This window comes from Poecile atricapillus, chromosome 10 (assembly GCF_030490865.1).
Source record: "Poecile atricapillus isolate bPoeAtr1 chromosome 10, bPoeAtr1.hap1, whole genome shotgun sequence".
Lineage (NCBI taxonomy): Eukaryota > Metazoa > Chordata > Aves > Passeriformes > Paridae > Poecile > Poecile atricapillus.
This window is the reverse complement of record NC_081258.1, coordinates 9,575,468-9,595,625: the sequence shown is the minus strand read 5'-3', so window position 1 is coordinate 9,595,625 and position 20,158 is coordinate 9,575,468. Positions and strand designations below refer to the sequence as shown.

The 20,158-nt window shown below is 40.6% G+C and overlaps 2 protein-coding genes across 6 annotated transcripts in view; one reads left to right on the top strand and one right to left on the bottom strand.

The window, feature by feature from the left end:
* Positions 1–3,250: 3,250 nt before the first annotated feature.
* On the top strand, positions 3,251–15,825 carry BRD7 (bromodomain containing 7). Of its 2 annotated transcripts, none has more exons than XM_058846122.1 (17): positions 3,251–3,403; positions 3,726–3,934; positions 4,338–4,467; positions 4,853–4,910; positions 6,028–6,172; positions 7,331–7,441; positions 7,769–7,953; positions 8,739–8,862; positions 9,455–9,530; positions 10,079–10,186; positions 10,811–10,943; positions 11,700–11,811; positions 12,225–12,281; positions 13,116–13,227; positions 13,351–13,494; positions 14,550–14,693; positions 15,633–15,825. In XM_058846122.1, the coding sequence occupies exons 1-17, from the start codon at positions 3,355–3,357 to the stop codon at positions 15,695–15,697; spliced, it is 1,962 nt and encodes a 653-aa protein (XP_058702105.1). In that variant the 5' UTR covers positions 3,251–3,354; the 3' UTR covers positions 15,698–15,825. The 2 variants fall into 2 exon arrangements, with proteins under 2 accessions (XP_058702105.1, XP_058702107.1); XM_058846124.1 differs by lacking the exon at positions 3,251–3,403 and adding an exon at positions 3,517–3,591.
* A 1,076-nt stretch (positions 15,826–16,901) lies between these two features.
* Positions 16,902–20,158, bottom strand: part of ADCY7 (adenylate cyclase 7) — a 61,053-nt gene continuing 57,796 nt past the window's right edge. For all 4 annotated transcript variants that reach the window (XM_058846077.1, XM_058846076.1, XM_058846079.1 and 1 more), the window contains one exon: positions 16,902–20,131. In XM_058846077.1, the coding sequence (XP_058702060.1) occupies positions 19,985–20,131 (147 nt within the window). In that variant the 3' untranslated portion in view covers positions 16,902–19,984. The remainder of the gene's footprint in view (positions 20,132–20,158) is intronic.

Below are 20,158 nucleotides of genomic sequence, written 5' to 3'. Positions count from 1 at the left end.
TAGGGGTTTGTCTTTAAGATCCTTTCCAGCCCAAACCATTCATGACTCAATGATCTATTTTCAAACATTTTCTCTGTAGTGGCTGACAGTGATAACACACATTATTGTCTCTCACTCTTAAATGCTAGTTGCTTTAGATACTTGACACAGATTAAGAAAATGACCCTCAGAAAACATGCAATAAATTGAAACTATTAATTCTTTGCATTTAACCAACAATAATGAGACACAACTGTCTTTCTAATATCAAACAGTGACAGCTCTTCATAGGCTTACAAATGGTGTTTCAGACACTATGCCCAGCTAGGGTATGAGGGGTTTGGAGGGGGAAGAAATACTGATCTTCTAATGGGAAAGCAGAGCTAGAGACAAGAATGGTAACGTCAGTGTGTATTCTAGGTGTATGTGAGGACTAACTGCTCAGAAATATCCTTTTCTGACCCAGAAGATGCTATTGAAGGACACACCTAGCATCTCTCAGTATTGGCCAGATCTCACATTACTTGCCTGTGTGTAATTTTCTGAGATTTTATTAAATTCAGGACAAGATTAGTCAGGAAATTTCAGAATAACAATTGAACAAACGATCTTACCATATGTCATTTAAAAGAAAAAACCACCAGTCTTGTGGGAACAGAGGATATAGCAACATTTTTTTCATTCTATAAAACATGTCCTTTAAATATTTACTAGTCTTGTATTTTCTACATGTGGCCACATCCCAAGCAAAAGCCCTCTACCTCTCACTAAAGTATGCTTAAGAACATTCACTGCATATGTAATAAGAGTTTTAAAGGATCCAGATGTGAATTAGAAAAACAACTGTGTCCATTATAACTGAATTTAAAACTACTGGAATAAGATCAAGCAGGAAAGCTGTGGTTTATTCCAGAGCACCACCCACACAATTCTCTGAGTAGGATACCAAATGACAGTAATGTAACCAGCAAAATACAAAACAAAGCTGTCACATGTGATTACACTCCCAGTGACTGAATGGACAACAAGAGATTTTCTTGATCTTCACAAGCTCTCAAAATAAACCTTGTATCACTGTTCAGCCATACATATCATAAATTTCTAATTAACAACTTTTTTTTTTTCTTTTTGGCTATAAAACATCAGATATGATTCAACAAACTTGAGGAATACTTACAGGAATATTGTGTGGGAATAAATCAAAGCTTCTCTTTTGAAATAGAAATAGTTTATTTTTGCACTCCAAACTTCAGAGAAGCGAAATTTCAAGATGCACTATTGAAGAGGCCTTGGCAGAAAATAATACCTATACAGTGCTGTTGAAACAGCAATGACTGCAGTTTAAGCAATAGCAACAAATACACTATGAACTTTGAAAGACTACAATCAGAGTTGCATTTAATTTTGAAAACCAGCTGCTTGCTTTGGGAGCACTCCCAGGCAAGGCAAATGGGCAACTTCTAAAATTTCTAGAGGTCAGAATTTCTAAGTTATTTATGACCCATAACGGACAATAGATATATGTTCCTTAGAGTTTTAACCTGATCATAAAGTATTTGCTTTCAAAAGTAGTGAGCAAGTTTAGGCACTCAGTCAGCAAGGCTGAGCCTGTCCCAGCCTGAGCAGGACAGGCACAACCATCACTGCTGTTTGGCAGGGATGGCCCAGGACAGACACATCCCTTGGGTGGGTACGGACTACACACACCTCTGCCAACCCCTCCTCGGGTAGACACATCCTCTGCTCTTCTCACTGGTACAGATTCAGGCACAGGTTCTCAAATCCAGGAACAGCAAGCCTTTGTCCTGGATTGAGGGTCTGTGGTGAGCTGGAGCTCTTGCCTGATGTGCCCGGCCAGCAGCAGCCAGGTCGTAGCCACATCCCAGGCAAGAAGCCGCCAAACCTCGCAGGCCTCTTGGCATGCAGTCAGGTGCAGAGTAAACTCTTCCGTCAGGACAGGCTGCCACGGCACCGCTCCTGCTGCTGTCACCTTCGGCTCCCGGCACACACAGTCATGGCAGGGGACATTCTGTGGCACCGGGTTCTGCGAACACTGCAGCACTCAGGGTGAGTACTCGGGCTGGGGAGCCACCGTCCCTGAGGGTGTTTAAGGACAGATCGGACGTGGCACTCGGTGGCAGGGTCTGGTTGACACGGCAATGATCGGTCACAGGTGTGACTCGATGGCCGCAGAGCTCTTTTCCAGCCTCAGTGGTTCTGTGCCCCCGTGAATCCCGGCTTAATCTCTGAAACGCTGCATTGCCCCAGGTTCCCAAGGGTGAAATAAGAGGGGCAGAGATGCGGGCACAGCCCGCCTCAGGCCGGGAGCAAGGGCCACGGCCGGGAGATGAGGGCACAGCCCGCCTCAGGCCGGGAGCAAGGGCCACCGCCGGGAGATGAGGGCACAGCCCGCCTCAGGCCGGGAGCAAGGGCCACCGCCGGGAGATGAGGGCACAGCCCGCCTCAGGCCGGGAGCAAGGGCCACCGCCGGGAGATGAGGGCACAGCCCGCCTCAGGCGGGGAGCAAGGGCCACCGCCGGGAGATGAGGGCACAGCCCGCCTCAGGCGGGGAGCAAGGGCCACCGCCGGGAGATGAGGGCACAGCCCGCCTCAGGCCGGGAGCAAGGGCCACCGCCGGGAGATGAGGGCACAGCCCGCCTCAGGCCGGGAGCAAGGGCCACCGCCGGGAGACCAGCGAGGCGCTGCTGGCGGCTCCGTGAGGGAAGAGGGCGTGGGAGGCTGCGGGCAGGCGCGGGACAGGCGAGATTCAGATTAGGTATTAGAAAAAACAATTCACTACTCGGGTGGCCTGGCACTGGAACAGGCTGCCCAGGGAGGTGGTGGAGACATCAATCATCCCTAGAGGTGTTGAAGAGGTGCGTGGGTCTGGCTCGGTGATGTGGTTTAGGGGTTGCGGTGGTAGTGCTGGCTTGACAGCAGGACTTGATGATTTTAAAGTTCTCTTCCAGCCTTGAACATTCTAGGATTCAGCAGGATGCCGAGAGGGTTCTGGAGAGGCGACGCTGGCCGGGGAGCGGAGGGGGCTGCTCACAGGGGAAAATGTCCCGAGCTCGCCTCTTTCAGGCGCGGAGCGGATCGCGCCTCGGGGATCGGGGATGGCGGCCCGGGGATCGCGGCTTAGGGATCGAGGCTCGGGGATTGAAGCTCAAGAATCGCGACTCAGGGATCGGGGATCGCGGTTCCCCACACAGCCGCTGCCCGGCCATACCTCCGCGCACCCGCCCACCACTGCGCCTGCGCGAGACCTCCAGCGCGCTAGGGGGCGCTGCCGGCCGCCAGCGCCTGCAGCCGGGCCGCTGGGGCCGGGCCGGGCGCCGCCTCAGCAGCGCGGCCTCTCCCGGGCGGGCCGGGGCAATGGGGAAGAAGCACAAGAAGCACAAGTCGGACAAACATCCCTACGAGGGTGGGTCACTACGAGGAGGGCGGGCAGAGGCCGCCGGGCAGCGCGGCCCGAAGAGGACGAGGGCCCCCCGAGCCCCCGACGGCGCCCGCCCCGCCCCGCCGGGCCCAGCGCCGGGGCGGTTCGAACGCGCCGGGCTGAGGCTGCGGGGAGCGGGGCCCTCGCTCCGCCGGCGGGCCCGGCCGCGGGAGGTGGGCGGCGGGCTCAGCTCTGCAGGGGGAGAAGCAGCTGCAGGGACTCGAAATAAGGAAATGGCGCGGGGTTATTGAGGACAGGAGTGTGTTTTATTTGGTACTCACACAGCTTGTTTCTCTGCTGGTTTAAGAATATGTAGAAAAGCCACTGAAGCTGGTGCTGAAAGTTGGAGGAAATGAAGTTGCTGAGCTCTCCACTGGAAATGCAGGACTTGATTCTAGTCTCTACGAAGACAAATCTGAACATGAAAAACACAAGGACAGAAAAAGGAAAAAGAGAAAGAAAGGAGAAAAACAAGTTCCTGGCGAAGAAAAGGAGAAAAGAAAGAGAAAAGTTAAGGTATGTGTATATATGCTACTTCATTTTAGCAAAAAAATGTTTTGAATTTGTCTAGGTTTCACATCAAACGGTCAGCAGATATGATTGCAACTTGTATCCTTAAACTGGAATATAAAATTCAGACTCGGTGTGTGAAGCCTCCTGTCTCATTTTTAAAGATACACACCAGATAGCTGTCACATTTTCTAAAAAACTAATTCAGTGGTACACTGCATTGTATGACTGAATTATTTCAGTGTCCAGCAGATGGAGACAGTACATAAAGGATACAGAATTTTTAAACGATTATAAAGTATTATTTTTTAAACTTTGTGAATTTGTTTTGAAAAACCTAGAGAGCATTATGTGCAGTAATAATACAGGGTTTGCAGGTGCTCTTACATTTCCATAACAATCTTTCCAGGAGGATAAAAGGAAACGAGATCGAGACCATGGAGACAGTGAGGGAGAACAGGAAATGAAATGTCAGACCCCCGTCAGAATGGAATTGTCACCAGAGAAACCACTGACGAGCACTTTATCAAAGCAGGAGGGTAGGGGGAAAAAGAAATTTCTTTTGCTAATTCACGTTTTTCTGTTGACTCATATTTTATTGTTCTTTGTAGCAAGGTACTTGGCATTTTGTATCATCTAAGTGTTTTACTCCATCTGGTACAAAAGTTTGGAATTAGGTTGCTGTGCACTTCTTTTGCAGAGTGGTGTCTGGTACTTCTGTCAAAGTGAGAAAAGTGTCAAGTAAGGGCAATGAGAAAAGTAGATCCCTTGTAGGTATTGTGGGGTTTGCCATTGTATTATTTTCTTTATGCTGAAAGTGCATCAGTTTTGTTTAGTTGAATTCTAGTATCTTGGAAGTTTCATACCTTATGCAGTCACTTCTGCCTCACACCCTTTCTCCCCCCTACCTTGTTTTCGGTCTAGAGGTGGAGCAGACACCACTTCAGGAAGCTCTGAATCAACTCATGAGACAGCTGCAGAGGTAATGTCTGTGCTACAGGGTTGCACGGCTGTGAAGTTAAAATAACATCCAGTAAGGGAAGGGGAACACACAAAGCTGTGTGAAAATATTGTTGCTAAAGGCTATATATATTGCTAAGAGTGCTATTTTTAGGAATTTAAGTGCTAGTTTAAGGAAGTTTACTTAGAACTTCTTTTCAGCTTAGGCTTCTTGTGAACACCTCCACTTTCAAGTTCATAGTAGTTTTAAAAAGCTTTGAAAACCAGTAAAATTTTACAAATAATGTGATGCTTGCTTTAGGGGAACCTTTTGAAAGGAAGGCACAAGTGATTATAATTAACTTGTTGAAGTTTCTTTTACCTTGAGTTCTCCTATTTTAGCGTAATTTACTATAAAAAGGACATATAAACTTGAAAACTTTCAACCACGTTCTCTTACTGTTCTACTAACCAAATGTCTTTTGGTTAAAACAGTCAAGACTGCAGTTCTTTCAAATACTCTCTCATTTAAGATAATCTCTCTTGACTTTAAGAGTATCTGCATCTTGTACAAGAGTTGATGAAAGATCTTTCCCTTTAGCTGTCTCACCAGACTGAGCTTGAAACTTTGTTTGGAAGTTTTCAAGACCTAGGTGTGGTGTCAGTTTCAAGAAACTTAAACTATCAAAAAATACTTGTGTTAGTTTTGACTCCCTTTCTGTGCATACAGAAAACAGCACTTTTGACTTTGAATCCTGTCTCTTCCCTTGTGATAGTTTGAGTGAGCAATGAATGACAAGAATATTCTTACGATATGTATTTCTTTTATCTTTTAATTAATATGGTATAAGATGCCTTTGTTAAAATCTAAAACCTTAAAAAAAAAGTTTGCAGTTTTTCATCTTCTTGGGAGCACAGGTAGTTGTCAAAATATAGAAATAATTTCTGAAGTACATTTGTAGTACTTCTGTGGTATATGGGTTTGCATATGTGATCTTTTCAACCTTGAAAGGGAAAAAAAAATGCTGACACAAGCTATTTCTCTCTTTATAGTTCTGATTTCTTTTCAGCTTAGTTATTTCCTTTCTATTTAATTCCAAACTCAGTATGTTCTTTGTTATAAGTTGAAACATAAAAAGCTGTCTTTCATTTCTTAACAGAAAGGATCCAAGTTCTTTCTTTTCATTTCCTGTGACTGACTTTATTGCCCCTGGCTATTCCATGATCATTAAAAACCCAATGGATTTTAGTACCATGAAAGAGAAGATCAAGAACAATGGGTACCAGTCCATAGAAGAATTAAAGGTAGTGCTTTGAATTTTGTTTTTGTTTACGAAGATGTATTATGCTCAATTGACTTGAGGGCTAGTATTTTATGGGAATAGAAAGATGCCAAAAAGAACCAGTACTTCTGCCTCAAGAAATGTTTCTTGTTGAATTTTTGTGAGCAAGTTCTGACAATAAAAGAGAAAAAACTTCCACTTGGTAAATGTACATCTCTAAGATGCAGATGGTTTCAGGTTTTGTGCAGGATTGCATGGAACCTGTCAGCTTGTCCTTCAGCCTGTTGTTTTAGATCTATTACTTTTTCCAGGCTATTCTGGTCATGGAGATGGAGTGAAGGCACTGTGAGCTTGGTCCTGTTGGTAGCAACCACTTGTCCTGGTGCTAATGTAGTGTGCCTAATAGATCCAAGGGCCCGTTTTGAAAGCTTCCTAAAGCTTTAAGAGATGTGGGACCTACTTTTGTTTTGTTTTCTTTGTCAGACTCTAGTTCTTTACTGGGCTAGACGAAGAGCTGAGAGGTGTAATTTGTGTGTAATCAACAATTAGGCAGATGTTAGTTAATAGTATTGGTTCTGTTTTCTTGCACATTCTTCTTTAGATCTCCAAAACTTAAGAAGACACTCTCTGTTGTAACAGCTGTTTCTGGTTAGTTTTTAATTTTAACTTTGTATATAGATGAGAATGTGATAAAACGTATTCACCTCTAGAGGCTGCAGTGAGAATAGAAGTGCAGTTTCTTGCTCACTTGAATTTCAAACAAGCACGCATTTCTTCATTGTAACTAACACTTTGGGATATTTTTTGTAATAATTTAACTTTGAATTGTAGCTTTTCTTTGTCATTGTTATGTTGCTTCAGTTTGTTTTAATGACTGCTGATTGGTCAGGAGGTGGGTAGTTGTAGCTAAAAGGGCTTCTCTTAAAACTTTAAAAACTACAAACAATACTGAACATAGAATACTTTAAGGATGTTTGTTAGGTTGATAGATTCAAGTCTTAAAACAATGTTACATACTTATACCTGTTTACATTTTGAATAGATTTCATAAATTCATTCATTAAAAGTATTCTTCTAAGCTTTTTTCCCTAAAGCTCAAGACATCACTTTTGCAACAAGAATATCAGCATAGTGCACTGTAAAATTAACTTTCATTCCAAAATTATTAATGTTTGAACAGGATAACTTCAAACTGATGTGTAATAATGCAATGATTTACAACAAACCAGACACCATTTACTACAAAGCTGCAAAAAAACTGCTGCACTCAGGGATGAAGATACTTAGCCAGGTAACAAAAACCACCAATCAAAATACTAAAAAGTATACTGCTTCTTTGTTTGATCCCTCTTTATTCCCTTTCAGAGGGATCTCTTGAAAATTAATAAAACCTTGCTTGGTATTTGTCAAGTGATTGTGTATTGGAATATGAATGGTCCATTGTTTTAGTACTGCTGCCAGATCAGTCATTGTAGAAATAGTTGCATTTAGTATTTCACCTTCTAGACTCTGTTTATGTTTGCTGGTGTAAGAAAGAACTGAAATAAAATTAGTCTCTACGGTAGGTTACAAAAAGATTAATTGAAGCAGAAAATAAAAGAATTTTAATGTTATTTAGGAGAGAATTCAGAGCCTGAAACAAAGTATAGAATTCATGGCTGACCTGCAGAAGACAAGGAAGCAGAAGGACAAGACAGAACTGCAGCAAACTGGGGAAGAGGAAAATGGTCCTGGGAAAGACAGAGGAGAACCTATGGATGGTGACACCAAAGCATTCAAAACACCTAGCAAAGAGCACAAAAAGTGAAGTATTATCTGAGTCATTATAGGATACACCTTTTAAATGCAACAAAAACAAGATGACTTAGGGTCCAGTGGATTTTCTCTTTCTGGTACTGCTTAGACATTTTCATCTCAAGGGATTGACACTTCCATAAAGCATCCTCATCTATTAAAACCAAATAAGTGTAGAACCATTTATGATACAATAATTTTTGCATGTAGGTAACTTTGTATTGCTCATCGGCTCCATTCCTTCAATTATTTTCCGTTTTGGTGCCTGTGTCACGGAACTTGCACAGTTTTGGAGAAAGCTTGCAAACACATGCTTTTAAACATTTTGGTACAAAAAGCTACATAGCCAGTTTAAATTGCTTTTTGTTTGTTTACAGAGTATTTGTATTTGAAGCAGACAGCTTCCTAGCTATAGAAAGTGTACTTTCTGAAATAGCTTTTATCTGAAATAGATAGCTAGAAATACCAGATATGAAGATGGTAAATATTTAGGTAGATCAAAACTGGATTCTAAAATTAAGAGTATCTAATATACCAAGAGTGTCTTAGTTTTGTGGGAGTTCTTTACAGAGATCTTTACAGTTACTAATGTAGCTTCTGCTGATGTAAACCTTTGTCACCTGCCTTCCCCAGCTGTATTACATACAGTCATATGCAATAGCACTTTTTTTGTTAGTTCTGTCTACAAAACCAGGTGCAGAGTTGGCTAAAACAATATTGTCACAGTATCCTGTTGTGTTATTTAGCCAGTTGGTGCTCCAGCTAGTTCCTAAGTTGTGTGGGTATATTCACAGGAAGGATAAAGACCTGCTTGAAGACAAATTACGAAGCAATAGCTTGGAAAGGGAGCAAGAGCAGATTGATCGGATTGTTAGGGAGTCAGGAGGCAAGTTAACCAGGCGCCTTGCAAACAGCCAGGTAAGCACTGGGGGATTTGGTAGCTCCTTTCACTTTTCTGTAAACCAGGTTTTCTTGGCCTCTTATACCAGTTGAAACCTCACGACTGCTCTTACTGCTGCTTACACCATTTTACACCATTGATTATCTATGTAACAGCATAAGGTTAAAAAAAATTGCTATTTGAACGTATGTTGAATTTCATCAGCAGAGCACATTGAGCTAAATTTTTCAATAAAGTAATGGAAAAGAATGAATAGTAGAAAGCTCAAGAAAATAAAGCTGACCTGCAAAAATCTCAATAGTTCTGAGACACATACCTGATCCATGGTTATTAATGTTACAGGAGAAGGAACTCAGTTTGGTAATACTATGCCTGTTTCATTTTCTGCGTTTTTTGTCTCTTGGCCTCTGCAGAAACTATTTATCATAATATCTTAATTCTTTGTGCCTACACCAATAATAAAATTATCTAGTGAAAGTTAGAATTTAGAGCAGCACTCACTTCTCAGTAACTGATTTCCTTTCTTATTCCTGCAGATAAGACAGTTTCATTAAATGTTTTCATTAGTTTAAGGACCAGTAAATTAAAATAGTCTGACCTTATTTTCAGTGTGAATTTGAAAGACGAAAACCAGATGGTACAACAACTCTGGGCCTTCTTAATCCAGTAGACCTCACTGCAGGAGGTAAGTTGGCATAGTTCAGGTAACAAGCCACTTCCACATACCTGGCTCTCTGCATCTTTTCAGAGACAAATGAGCAAATCCTGGCCAAGAACTGAATGCCATTTTCCAGTCTGATAAAGATCTGGCTTAGAAAAGCTGCAGCTGAGGGATCATGTAGGTGGGCTTCAGCTGTGGCTGTTTTTAGGAGCAGTTGGTGGGAGCCCTCAGTGCTGTTGCTTCTCTGGTTTGTGTCAGCTTTTTGTGGAAGCTGCAAAAGAGCACTTTTGTTGCTAGAAAAGAAAAAGGTTTTGCTGCTGGAGAATTTCCCAGGATCCTCTTATTTCTTGTCTATGTACAGAGTGCAGCGTCTGCTGACCCAGAAGGTCACAGATGTTTTGGAACTGGGAACTGTGTGGGTCCCAGATCAGTGGTATGAAGCATTGGGATAGGAAAGCCCACTTTGAGAGACATGTCCTGTTCATTTTGAGTGTTTAGCTGTGAGTATTAGATGAGTTTAATCATCTTCCTATGCCTTCTCTGTTTCTGTATTTTGATATGTCCTATTGCAGAACCAGGTTACTGCCCTGTAAAGCTGGGAATGACAGCAGGAAGGCTTCAGTCGGGAGTTAATACATTACAGGGGTTCAAAGAAGATAAAAGAAACAAGGTTACTCCAGGTAAGTGCTGATTTTTTTAAAAAATACAAATCCTCCTTATATAAACAAAGTGTGTTGATCTTGTTACTAGCACACAAATTTGGAACTATGGATTTCTGAAGATAAAACACATTATTATGTGTCCCTGCCCATGGCATGGGGGTTGGAACTAGATGATCTTTAAGTCCCTTCCAACCCAAACCATTCTGTGATTGTCTGTAAAATCTATTTTACAATTAAACAGCACATCACAGAGTCCAGCTTAAGTTATACATACAAAAGGGGCAAGATACTTATTTTTTACCTACATATCTTCATGAGAAGAGAAACTACCAGATAAAGGCTTTTGGTAGCTTTAAAAGAGCAAGGGGGAGCTTGAGAACTTTTTTCCAGCATCAGACTGTTCATGTTGTGCTTAGGCACACAGTGGTGTTAATGACATATTTGCAAATACAAATGCATTTGATTTAGATCTTAGTAAAAGTTGTTACATTGTGAACAGATGGTGTTCTGTGAAGGCTTGTTTCCACCTTAAGAAATACATTCCTTTAAAGTTTCTTCTTGGGGATTGTTTTACAGTCCTTTCTCATTCCTATCTGATGCATGCAAAGCAGGGTAATAATTAATACTATTGTTATTCATTAGTGACATACTTGAATTACGGACCCTTCAGTTCCTATGCGCCAACATATGACTCGACGTTTGCCAACATAAGCAAAGAAGATTCTGACTTAATTTACTCAACATATGGGGAAGACTCTAATCAAGGATCTTCCAGGTAATCCAGCAAGCAGGATGCACAGTGCAGCTCCCATGGACAGAAGCAGTTACATGCAACTCTGTGCAGTATGGGCTGGCTTTGCTGTGGAGTGATGGTCCCACTGTCTTTATAGCTCACAGCAGTTTGTTTGTGTAAGAAACAAATACTTCAGTAGAAGAACCTGCCTCTAAGGTGAAGTTAGCCAAGATGGAAGAATTTTGATGCTATTGATTCCTAGGAGCATGCTGCCTAAACTTAGATGTATTTATAACTGAAGGACTCATGTTCAAAGCCACAGAAATACCAAGTTCTACAAATGTTTATGCAAACTGGGTTTTTTTCACATTGATTAATGCCTTGAATGAGATCCAGCTTTGTAAAAATAATTCTGTTGCTTTATTATTCTTAATTATAAAAATTTCAAAGCTCTTTTTTGTTAATGAGAATTTCACAAGGAGCAAGCACAGTGATATAAATTTTTAGGAAAGGAAGGAATACTTTAGTAGAGTGTAAATGTGAAGGGCCTGGGCAAGTTTGCATTCATCTCAATGCAGCTGCCTGAGGAACAGCACTTTTTCAAGTTTTCCAGTGTCCCATTCAGAATGGATTCCTCAGCTACACAATGCAGGCATGATTTAACTAAAGCAATCCATTTTGATCCTGTGCTACTTTTTGTGTTTTCTGTGCTGTACACACTGGTTTGACCTTGCGTAACTTTTTTACATTAAATGTTTGATATGAAAGTAATTACCTTAACTATCTTTATTCTTTCAGTATTCAAGATTATTTTATGAAATCCCAGGATTATCCTCTCTTAATGGCTGATAGTTTGCTTGATGTTCTAACTAAAGGAGGACATTCCAGAGCTCTCAGAGAACTAGAAGTGGTAAGAGTGGATTTGTGTACTATCTGGTCTTTGGTTTTAGCACACAAGCTCTAAAGCAAGAGAAAGATGATGCTGTTCCTATTGATGGGCTTCCTTTTAATTGATAGAACTGGAAAGTAAAGACTGATCTTTGCCTCCAGTGGCAGGATTTTCTGGAAAGGAATTATTGTATTGTTAATTAGTGAATATTAACATATTGTACATAGAGATATAATTACCCATTCTTTGTCTATTATCCCATTCCCATTACCACTAACTCCTATAACCAATAAGCAGTTGTTTAAAAATGAGATGACCATTGACAGGCATTGATATACTTACCTCCCTTTAAAAATACTGCATCTTGTTAGATTTTACTTGGAATTTAAAAGAGTAATTTTAACACCTTCTTTAAAAATCCTTTCTTTATTCAGCCATTGGAAGAGGCTGAAGGCCCACAGGAAAGAAGTGATGCCATAAAAGATATAAAGGTAAAATTTTTCTATATTAATTAACTTCTCCAACCAACCTTTCCAAGCTCACAGATAGAAAATAGCCTAAAACTTTCAGTCCTGTACAACAACACTGTGACTTTGACAAGCTGTAAGTCTTATGAAATGGTGTGTGTCCCTTTGTAGGCATGAGGAGAATAAGGTTGTCCAAAACATTAAGTCTTAACTATATGTTAAGAGATCTGGAAGAAAACGTATTTTTGTTTGTGATTGTTTGGAACTATAGCTTTGTTTCTATCTCAATTTCATTTAAGGTAAATTTGTAATGTAAATGTAAGATGCTACATGATGTATAGCAATCTTTGAGAAGTTCTCACTTTGTGCCCCTGTAGGCAAAACATGATAGATCTCAAATCATTCCACCCAAACTTTGCTCAATTAGAGAAAGCAGTTCTAGGGCCAGGGCTGCTCTCCTGAAGCATCTCTTCATCTGCAGCCAGTGCCCAGATTCCTTTTATATTTTAGCCTCAGATCTTCAATAAAATCTCCTTTAGGTGAGCTGAAGGAATTTTTAAACTGTTTTTTAATTGGGATGCTGGTATTGAGTTACTACATCATTTGTGCTTATCCCCAAGTGGTTTTGGCAGATGTCATTTTCTATTTGCCTATGAAATAGAATAGTAAACAGTAACTACAGAACAGTAAGTTTTACAGGGTGTCTTTTCAGCTTTCCCTCTGTATGTTCACTTATTTTTGTAGAGCAGACTAACCTCACCTTTGTGTTCTGATCTTCCCCAGACAATTTTGTTGTTTCAAGGCCGAGCTAAGTATTATCTAAATTATTACTTGCTGATATTTTTTTTTTTTTTTCAGATTATGGAAATTGATATTGCTGCCAGGTTGGACACTGCTAATAGTGACAGACTTACAGCTTTAAAAGCAGTTACAAACTTTGGCATGCCGATAGAAGAGTTTGAGTCTGAGGGTGAGTCTGGCAGTCATAGTTTTGATAGTTTCTCAGTCCCTTACAATATTTTATATCATAAAGTAAGTAAATAGACTTTACTTAGATCTTACTACTCAGGGCTTTCTTTTTCTCTTTAAACAGAGGCTGAAATCTTCCAGAGGAAACTTGATGAAACAACAAAGCTGCTCAGAGAGCTCCAGGATGCTCAAAACGAACGGCTGAGTACAAAACCACCCCCCAATATGATTTGTCTTCTGGGTCCATCTTACAGAGAAATGCACTTGGGTAAATACACTTTTTCTGATCATTCCTGAAGAATTGATGAGGCCCCAGCTTGTATCAACTCTAAGAAAAAAAAAACAAACCCAAGGGCTATAGTGCCTTGTTAGGCCTAGAGGATTAATTTAAACTTCTTTGGATATAAAGCCAGATGAAAATCGTGAATAGTATTTACAAGTATTTCCTGTTTATTCCTAGATGTCCCTAGAACTGATTGAAGCTTCTGTATGCCATGGGTCAGACAATAGCCAAATACCAATAACTCCATGAATTTTGCAGTGTCTTTGAACAGAGGTTGCTTAAGTATTACCAAGTTCTTATTGCAAGGCCAGTCTTTGTCCAAGATGGATCTCAACATCAGTCTGTTGAGTTACACTAATTAATACCAGTCATACATTCTTTAGTTACTTGAGCAAACCTGCTTGTCTCACAGATCAACTACACACCTTGTGTTAGTGGCAGCCCTCTAAGATAGGACTGTGTGCAGAGTTCCTGTTTGGCAAGTTAAACTGACTTGTGCAACACTATTCATGGTCTAAACTAAACCACATTGATGTGATGAAGAAATAAGACCAAGCTGGTATCACACCAAGTCTAAACCAGATCAAATGTTATCTTTTTAAGTTTCACTACTTAGAGCTTCCTTCTTGAGGGAAAACCACATTTGTAGCAACAAGAACAGTCTCTATTTATATCCAAAGCTTTGTGCTGAATCCCAAAATCCAGCTATTACTAACACCAGTGCTGTGTGGGTGCCACCAGCTCTCTCCCAGCTGCTGTGACTGTGGCCCGAGTTTCATTAACTTGCTCTTTAACTTCTGGTGTTTCCTGATGGCAGTAAGCCTTGGGCAGCAGCTGTTTGATTCCTCCTGTTCTTCTTAACCATCTCTTGGTTCCCAGGACATCTTGCATGGCTGCACGTAGCACAACACAGCTCTTCTGGTTTAGAAACATTATTTAACACAGTTCCCTTTGTACTGAATAATTAAACTGTTTGCAGGGTGATTCAGCAATTTGGTATCTATATATAGCATATAAACACATCCTCTTATCTTTCCCAGCGGAGAGAGTAACCAATAACCTGAAAGAACTTGCCCAGCAAGTGACTCCAGGTGACATTGTCAGTACCTACGGAATCCGGAAAGCAATGGGAATCTCAGTTCCTCTACCTGAGACAGAAGACAGCTGGGTAGATTTGACAGAGGGTGAGTATACAAAAATGTCTTGTAGCATCTGTTCAGCTGGAACAAAACCACATCTGCAAATCCTTAGACTGGCTTATGGTAGAACTTGAAGTAGTGTGGTTCAAATTTTCATTTCTTCTCTCCTTTTTAAAGTCTGTTTCAAATGGAAAGTTGCTGCCTTTGGTCTAGGTCCAGAATGAATCTTTTGTGTGTATGGAACTTTGGTTCAGTTATGTGGTTACTTTACAATCCATCTTACAGCACTGCCAGATTTTAAAGCTCAATAATTCATTCCATTTTAGTTTTTCCATTTTGCGTGAAGTTGCAAGAGAGGAGTTGAAATTCCTCACTTGCTAAAATGAGAATGTCGTGATTGCTTCTTCTCCAGGCTTTTGGCTGTGCACTCCTTTTGCTTAGTTTGGCCAGCTGTCCTGCTTTGGAAGTTGACAGCCTGAGTTGAACTCACCTCATCCAAAAGTAGTGGCTGTTTTTGCTGTATTAGAGTCTGGTCAGTGGAGTCTCAGTGCCAGACCCTCTTCTCCCCCATTTAGAACATGCACAGCAAAAGAGTACCCAGAGTTAGGGTAGGGCAGGAAGAATTTCCTCTCACAAAACGTAATTCACACAACAAATTTACTCAATCTCTGGTTTGTGAAATTTTTTATTAAATAACATTTTAACTGAAAGAGCAAGATTAATTCAGGAACTCATTCCTCTTTTTAAGGAAGCTGCTCAAGAAATTTCAATTTCAAAATTATTGAGCCTTTTCCATAACATTACACAGAGGCTTTGTAACAGAACCAACTGAAATACAGGATTTTCTGGGACTGTTGCAGAACAAACAGCTAACATGGGGCTATCTGCATGAATATCAAATGACCTGAGGCATGCTCTGCTGTATATACGTCTTCACTTGAGCAGTCTGTGGTCAGTGACCTGCTATCTGTTGTAAACTTTCAGACTTTGAAGAGCCCAAAAAGACCATCACTGTCCCTGAAAACGAGTGTGGTGCAGTTACAGGCTGAAGATTCTGTTCAGCTTACAGCTGTTTGTTTGATTCTTTTAAAGAACCAGGTAAACGTCCTTCAGGTGCATTCACCATGCGTGTACATTGTGTGTTAAACTACTTTTGTTTATTAAATTTTGGAACTGATGGATTTTGAAGGGTTTGTATTAGTTACTTTTTCCTACGTAAATGCACTAAATTATTCTTTTTGCATTCTCTGTTATTTTTAAGCTCCTCTGCTGCATTTAAGTTTTCCTAAATTCCCAAGTGTCTGGAAAAGTCAAAGCATAATGAAAATGTGCCTATCTATGGTGCGGGGACTCAACCAAAAGTTTCTAGAAGCATTGTATAGACTTGTCTCTGAGTCTGGTTAGTGCAAACATTAGTGTCTGAACATGCAAATTCCCCTTTTTAAAGTTACTGTGCAACTCTCATGGACAGAAGGAAGAGAAATAAACTTTTATATAAAAAACTTATGCAGTGTGATGAATTAACAAAAGCTCATCTTTGTGAGACTTTGACGGTGGATGAATCTCCTCTTAGAGAAACCTTGCTGTGTACTTCAGTATCCTAAAACTGGAGGGCAAGCTCAGACTAACAAACCCAGTGAGACGAACAAACCCACCTACTGTCAGCAAGTAAAAGTACTCAATGGACGTGTCTCTGAGGCACTCAGGCAGACAGTTCTTCATATTACACGAGGTGTGGATAATGATGCTAGGCTTGTTTATCAGAAAGGAGCATGTTTTGAATCTTTCTCATGTTAAAAGACAGTTCCCTGTTCACCAGACAGGCACTGCAGGGGTACAGCTGCAGCCAGTGGCACACCCAAGTCAGCTTTTGTTGTGCTCCCCACTTACTCTGACACCATCACACAGTGCTGCACATGGCTGCTACCACAGGCACCCTTAATGGTTTCTGAATGTTGCTTTTCTTTAATCCGTGGTTCCAGTGTAACCCTGGAGTAAAGAGGAATGAGCTGCAGGTTTCCAACCATCTGATGTGTGCAGGGGCAGGGAACTGAACCAAGAGGTACCTTACAGGCCAAACAGCATTGTGAATTCCACCCTCTCCCCTCAGTCTTATGGCCAACATCGTCCTTGCTTCCTTCCTCTCTAAAAAAATGCTGCAGAAAGATTTGTTCTTAAACTTTCACAATTAGTAAAATACATTGCAAAATTAACTCTCAGCCTAGGTTTTTCTCCAGTAGTTTCGATTGTCACAGCAGAGTTAATGGACAACACTGGAACTTTTTCAGTTCTAGGTAATAGCAGCTGAATTATTACATCAGGGGAGGAATTAATTTTTCCATTAATATATAAATCATTTATTTTCCTGCTACAGGAAAAAGACAAGATTCAGGGCAAATGTGCCAGCCAAATCCTTAGTGGCTCCTTCCATAGCACCTCACTGCCCATCACTCACCTTTTAGATGATGCAGGAGGTGGCTACCAGTGACAGAAATATTGACATTTGTCATCAGCTGTTGAACACGTGGATGTCACTCAACATTTTCTACTAGCAACATTTTTTAAAAAGATAAACATCGAGTTTAATTTGTGAGTAAAAAAAGTCCCATTAATTCTGCAGTGCTATTAAAAAATGACTCCTTTTCATAGCTATCTCCATCAAAATAACTGCAAAACCAGACATGTTTCAAGAATTTTTATTTCGTGGTATAAACAAAAGTTTGTTCTTTAAAACAGATTCCTAGTTCCAAATGTTATTAGCTCTTCAAATTAGATACAGTGCCATTTTTTCCATTTAAGAAAAAAAAATAATGCTGCAAGGAAGATTTTTCCAACAAGATTGTTTCCTCAATGTTAAGTTTCACAGTTCACTCTCAGAAGAACTGCTGAAAACAATTATTTCAATACAGTTGCTTGTTAAGTTGAACTTTTTCTGTGGTTGAATATAGCTCTCATATTACACTGTTCCAGTTCTGGTGAGAAATTAGTCACCCTCTTTTTCATTACACACAGTTTCTAACTGCCCCAAGAAGGCTGTGCACAGCACACCAAGTGAGCATTCTTTTTAAGCCTGCAATCAAACCCAACTCCTTCCCCTTTGGAAGCTGCAGCTCTTCCTGCCACTTCTGCAAATGAGGTTGAGTTGATGTTACACCCAAAGATACCAGCCTGGCAGGCAACATCATGTAAACAAAAGCATTTCAAAATGCTGTTACAGACAGCAAATGTTCTTTCATAGATAACTTACATCTACAGTCTGCTAGTTCTATGAACAGGAGCACTTCAGAGCCAGCTCTATTTATAGGCATAATGCACTTTTTGAAATAGATTCATAAGACAAACGGTCACTTTACTTAACATGACATCAAAGACTGCTGAAAGTAGCCTTTGACACATGCATGGTCCTGTAAAACAATAAATATCTCAAAACAAATGCTTGCTGAGCACCTGTAATTACAAATACACAACATACAAGAGTAGCAAAAGCTGTTGGAAGGTTTATTCAGCTACAACACTGACTTGCACTAACACAACAGTGAGTATGTCACTTCCTTCTTCAGCAGAGCCCATGTGTGAACTAGACAACCTCTAATTCAGGTTTTCTTACATGCTGTTTTCTGATGGAGACCTACTACACACAGATTTCATCTAGAAAATTGACAAAAGACTACAGGCACGATTTGTAATCCACAGTTGGACAATATTTAGGTTTGTTCCTGTCTTGAAACATAGTCACTTCCACTTCTAAAGAAATTACACAGTAATTAGAAAGTGGAAGTGAAGCACAGGATTGCTTCAACACTTGTCCAGGATGGGTTGGTGCTAAACCCAGAAGCATTAGGAAATGCTGTTTGTAGAGGAGTAAGGCTCAACCAAAACCAAGTGTTGTACTCACTAATGACTCTGCTGTCCAGCCCTAACATGTGGTTTACAGGGAAAAGAGGGAATCCATCCATAGTAACAGACATAAGCAGGCACAAGATGTTAGCCTTACAAACTACTGTCACCACCAGCAGCAAACAGATTAAGAGACTGCAGTAAGTAAAAAATGCCAATGTAGAAATTGGCAAAGGCCACTAACAGCTTAAAAACCTTACAAACTAAACTAATTTACACCATGTCCACAATGATCTTATGAATGCTCTACTCATACTTCCAGTATTGGGGCTCTGCTGAAACATTTCCATTATGAATACATTTTTTCCATATGTCCTTTTGTAACCTTCAAAACCAGTTTATGAAAAAAACTGCATTGCCTTTGAAAGGCATAGAAACCAGCCAGTGGCTAGACAAATTGTAGAAATAAGAACAGAAAAAAAAAAACCAAAACCAAACCCCACCACAGATACAGTTCTGTTTATATGGTATCTGCTACTGTTTCTAACACTTTCTTAGTAATTCTGTTCTTCACCTACCCAGCAATTCAGAACAGATTATTCTTTCTTCCCTAAGTGCCCTCAAGTACACAGCAGAGAATCAGAATTCCTGCTGGGATCAGCAGCAGCAGCTGCTGTCAGAGCCTGTCCCCTGTGCTCCTCACCAGCAGTTGTACTTTTTGAAATTTAAAGTAAAAAATTTAAAACTTACCATGACAGAACAAAATGCACATGCAGATACTAATTACAGAGAAGTACAAAGGAGAACATGTAATACAATGTAAACATGCTGAACTAGATGAAAGTTATTTCTGAACAGCTCTTGGTCATGAAAACATCTGCATAACACAAGGTACTGCTGTGGAGGAAGTGAGGGTGGTGAAGTGACCCCATGCTGTGCAATTCAGGTTTTTTTCTAAAAGAGCTCAGCACAGTTATCATGTGATACACTTGAGTTTCCTTGCATTCCTCTTCCCATTATGCAGCTGTCTTCTGCTGTGAAGTCTGTTCAGCATTAAAAGCAGGATAGCAGTGCCCTCAGTATCACTGCACATGTCAGGACAAACACAATACTGTAAGCAGGTGTGTGTCACGCAGGAAATGGAATGTTTAACATGGGAATGAGTTCTACAGTGCATCCACTCCTGTTGTCACCGGAGCTGTTAAGATTGCCAGTGCAGGTAAGGAAAGCGACTAGCTGAAAATGCTTCATGGCAATTCTAGATAAATCTTCAAATTACTTCAGGAAAAAGTAGTCTTTTTCAGACTGACGGTTGTGTATCTTCCAGAAACTTCTCAGAATTCTTCTTTATTAAAAAAAAAATTCTCTTGAGATGTAGAAGAGATAGGAACAGTATATACATGTGTTTAGAATAAAGTCCTTCACATAAGGAGGGAAATTCTACGTCTTCACAGAAGGGAGGCAGATCCAAGTCTATTCTGATTAACTTCATTGTAGCCTCAGTTCAGTCCCATGCCCTGGAATTTGGCTGTCTCAGTGCAAACAAAGTAAGTCCTCAGTTCTCCCTTGCCTTTGACATTAATGAGTCCCCTACATTCACATGAGTATCCCAGCTCCTGTAGTATTTTGCTTGTTTCTTCTGTGACCTTTGTGTGAAAAGAATTAGAAACTCT

What these genes read in the sequence shown, in the direction of transcription:
- BRD7 (XM_058846122.1), top strand. Translation starts at nt 3,355, where the DNA reads ATGGGGAAGAAGCACAAGAAGCACAAGTCGGACAAACATCCCTACGAG. An exon ending in CTCATGAGACAGCTGCAGAG is followed by an intron (nt 4,911 to 6,027) that starts GTAATGTCTGTG and finishes ATTTCTTAACAG; the next exon opens with AAAGGATCCAAGTTCTTTCT. An exon ending in CTGGGTAGATTTGACAGAGG is followed by an intron (nt 14,694 to 15,632) that starts GTGAGTATACAA and finishes GTAAACTTTCAG; the next exon opens with ACTTTGAAGAGCCCAAAAAG.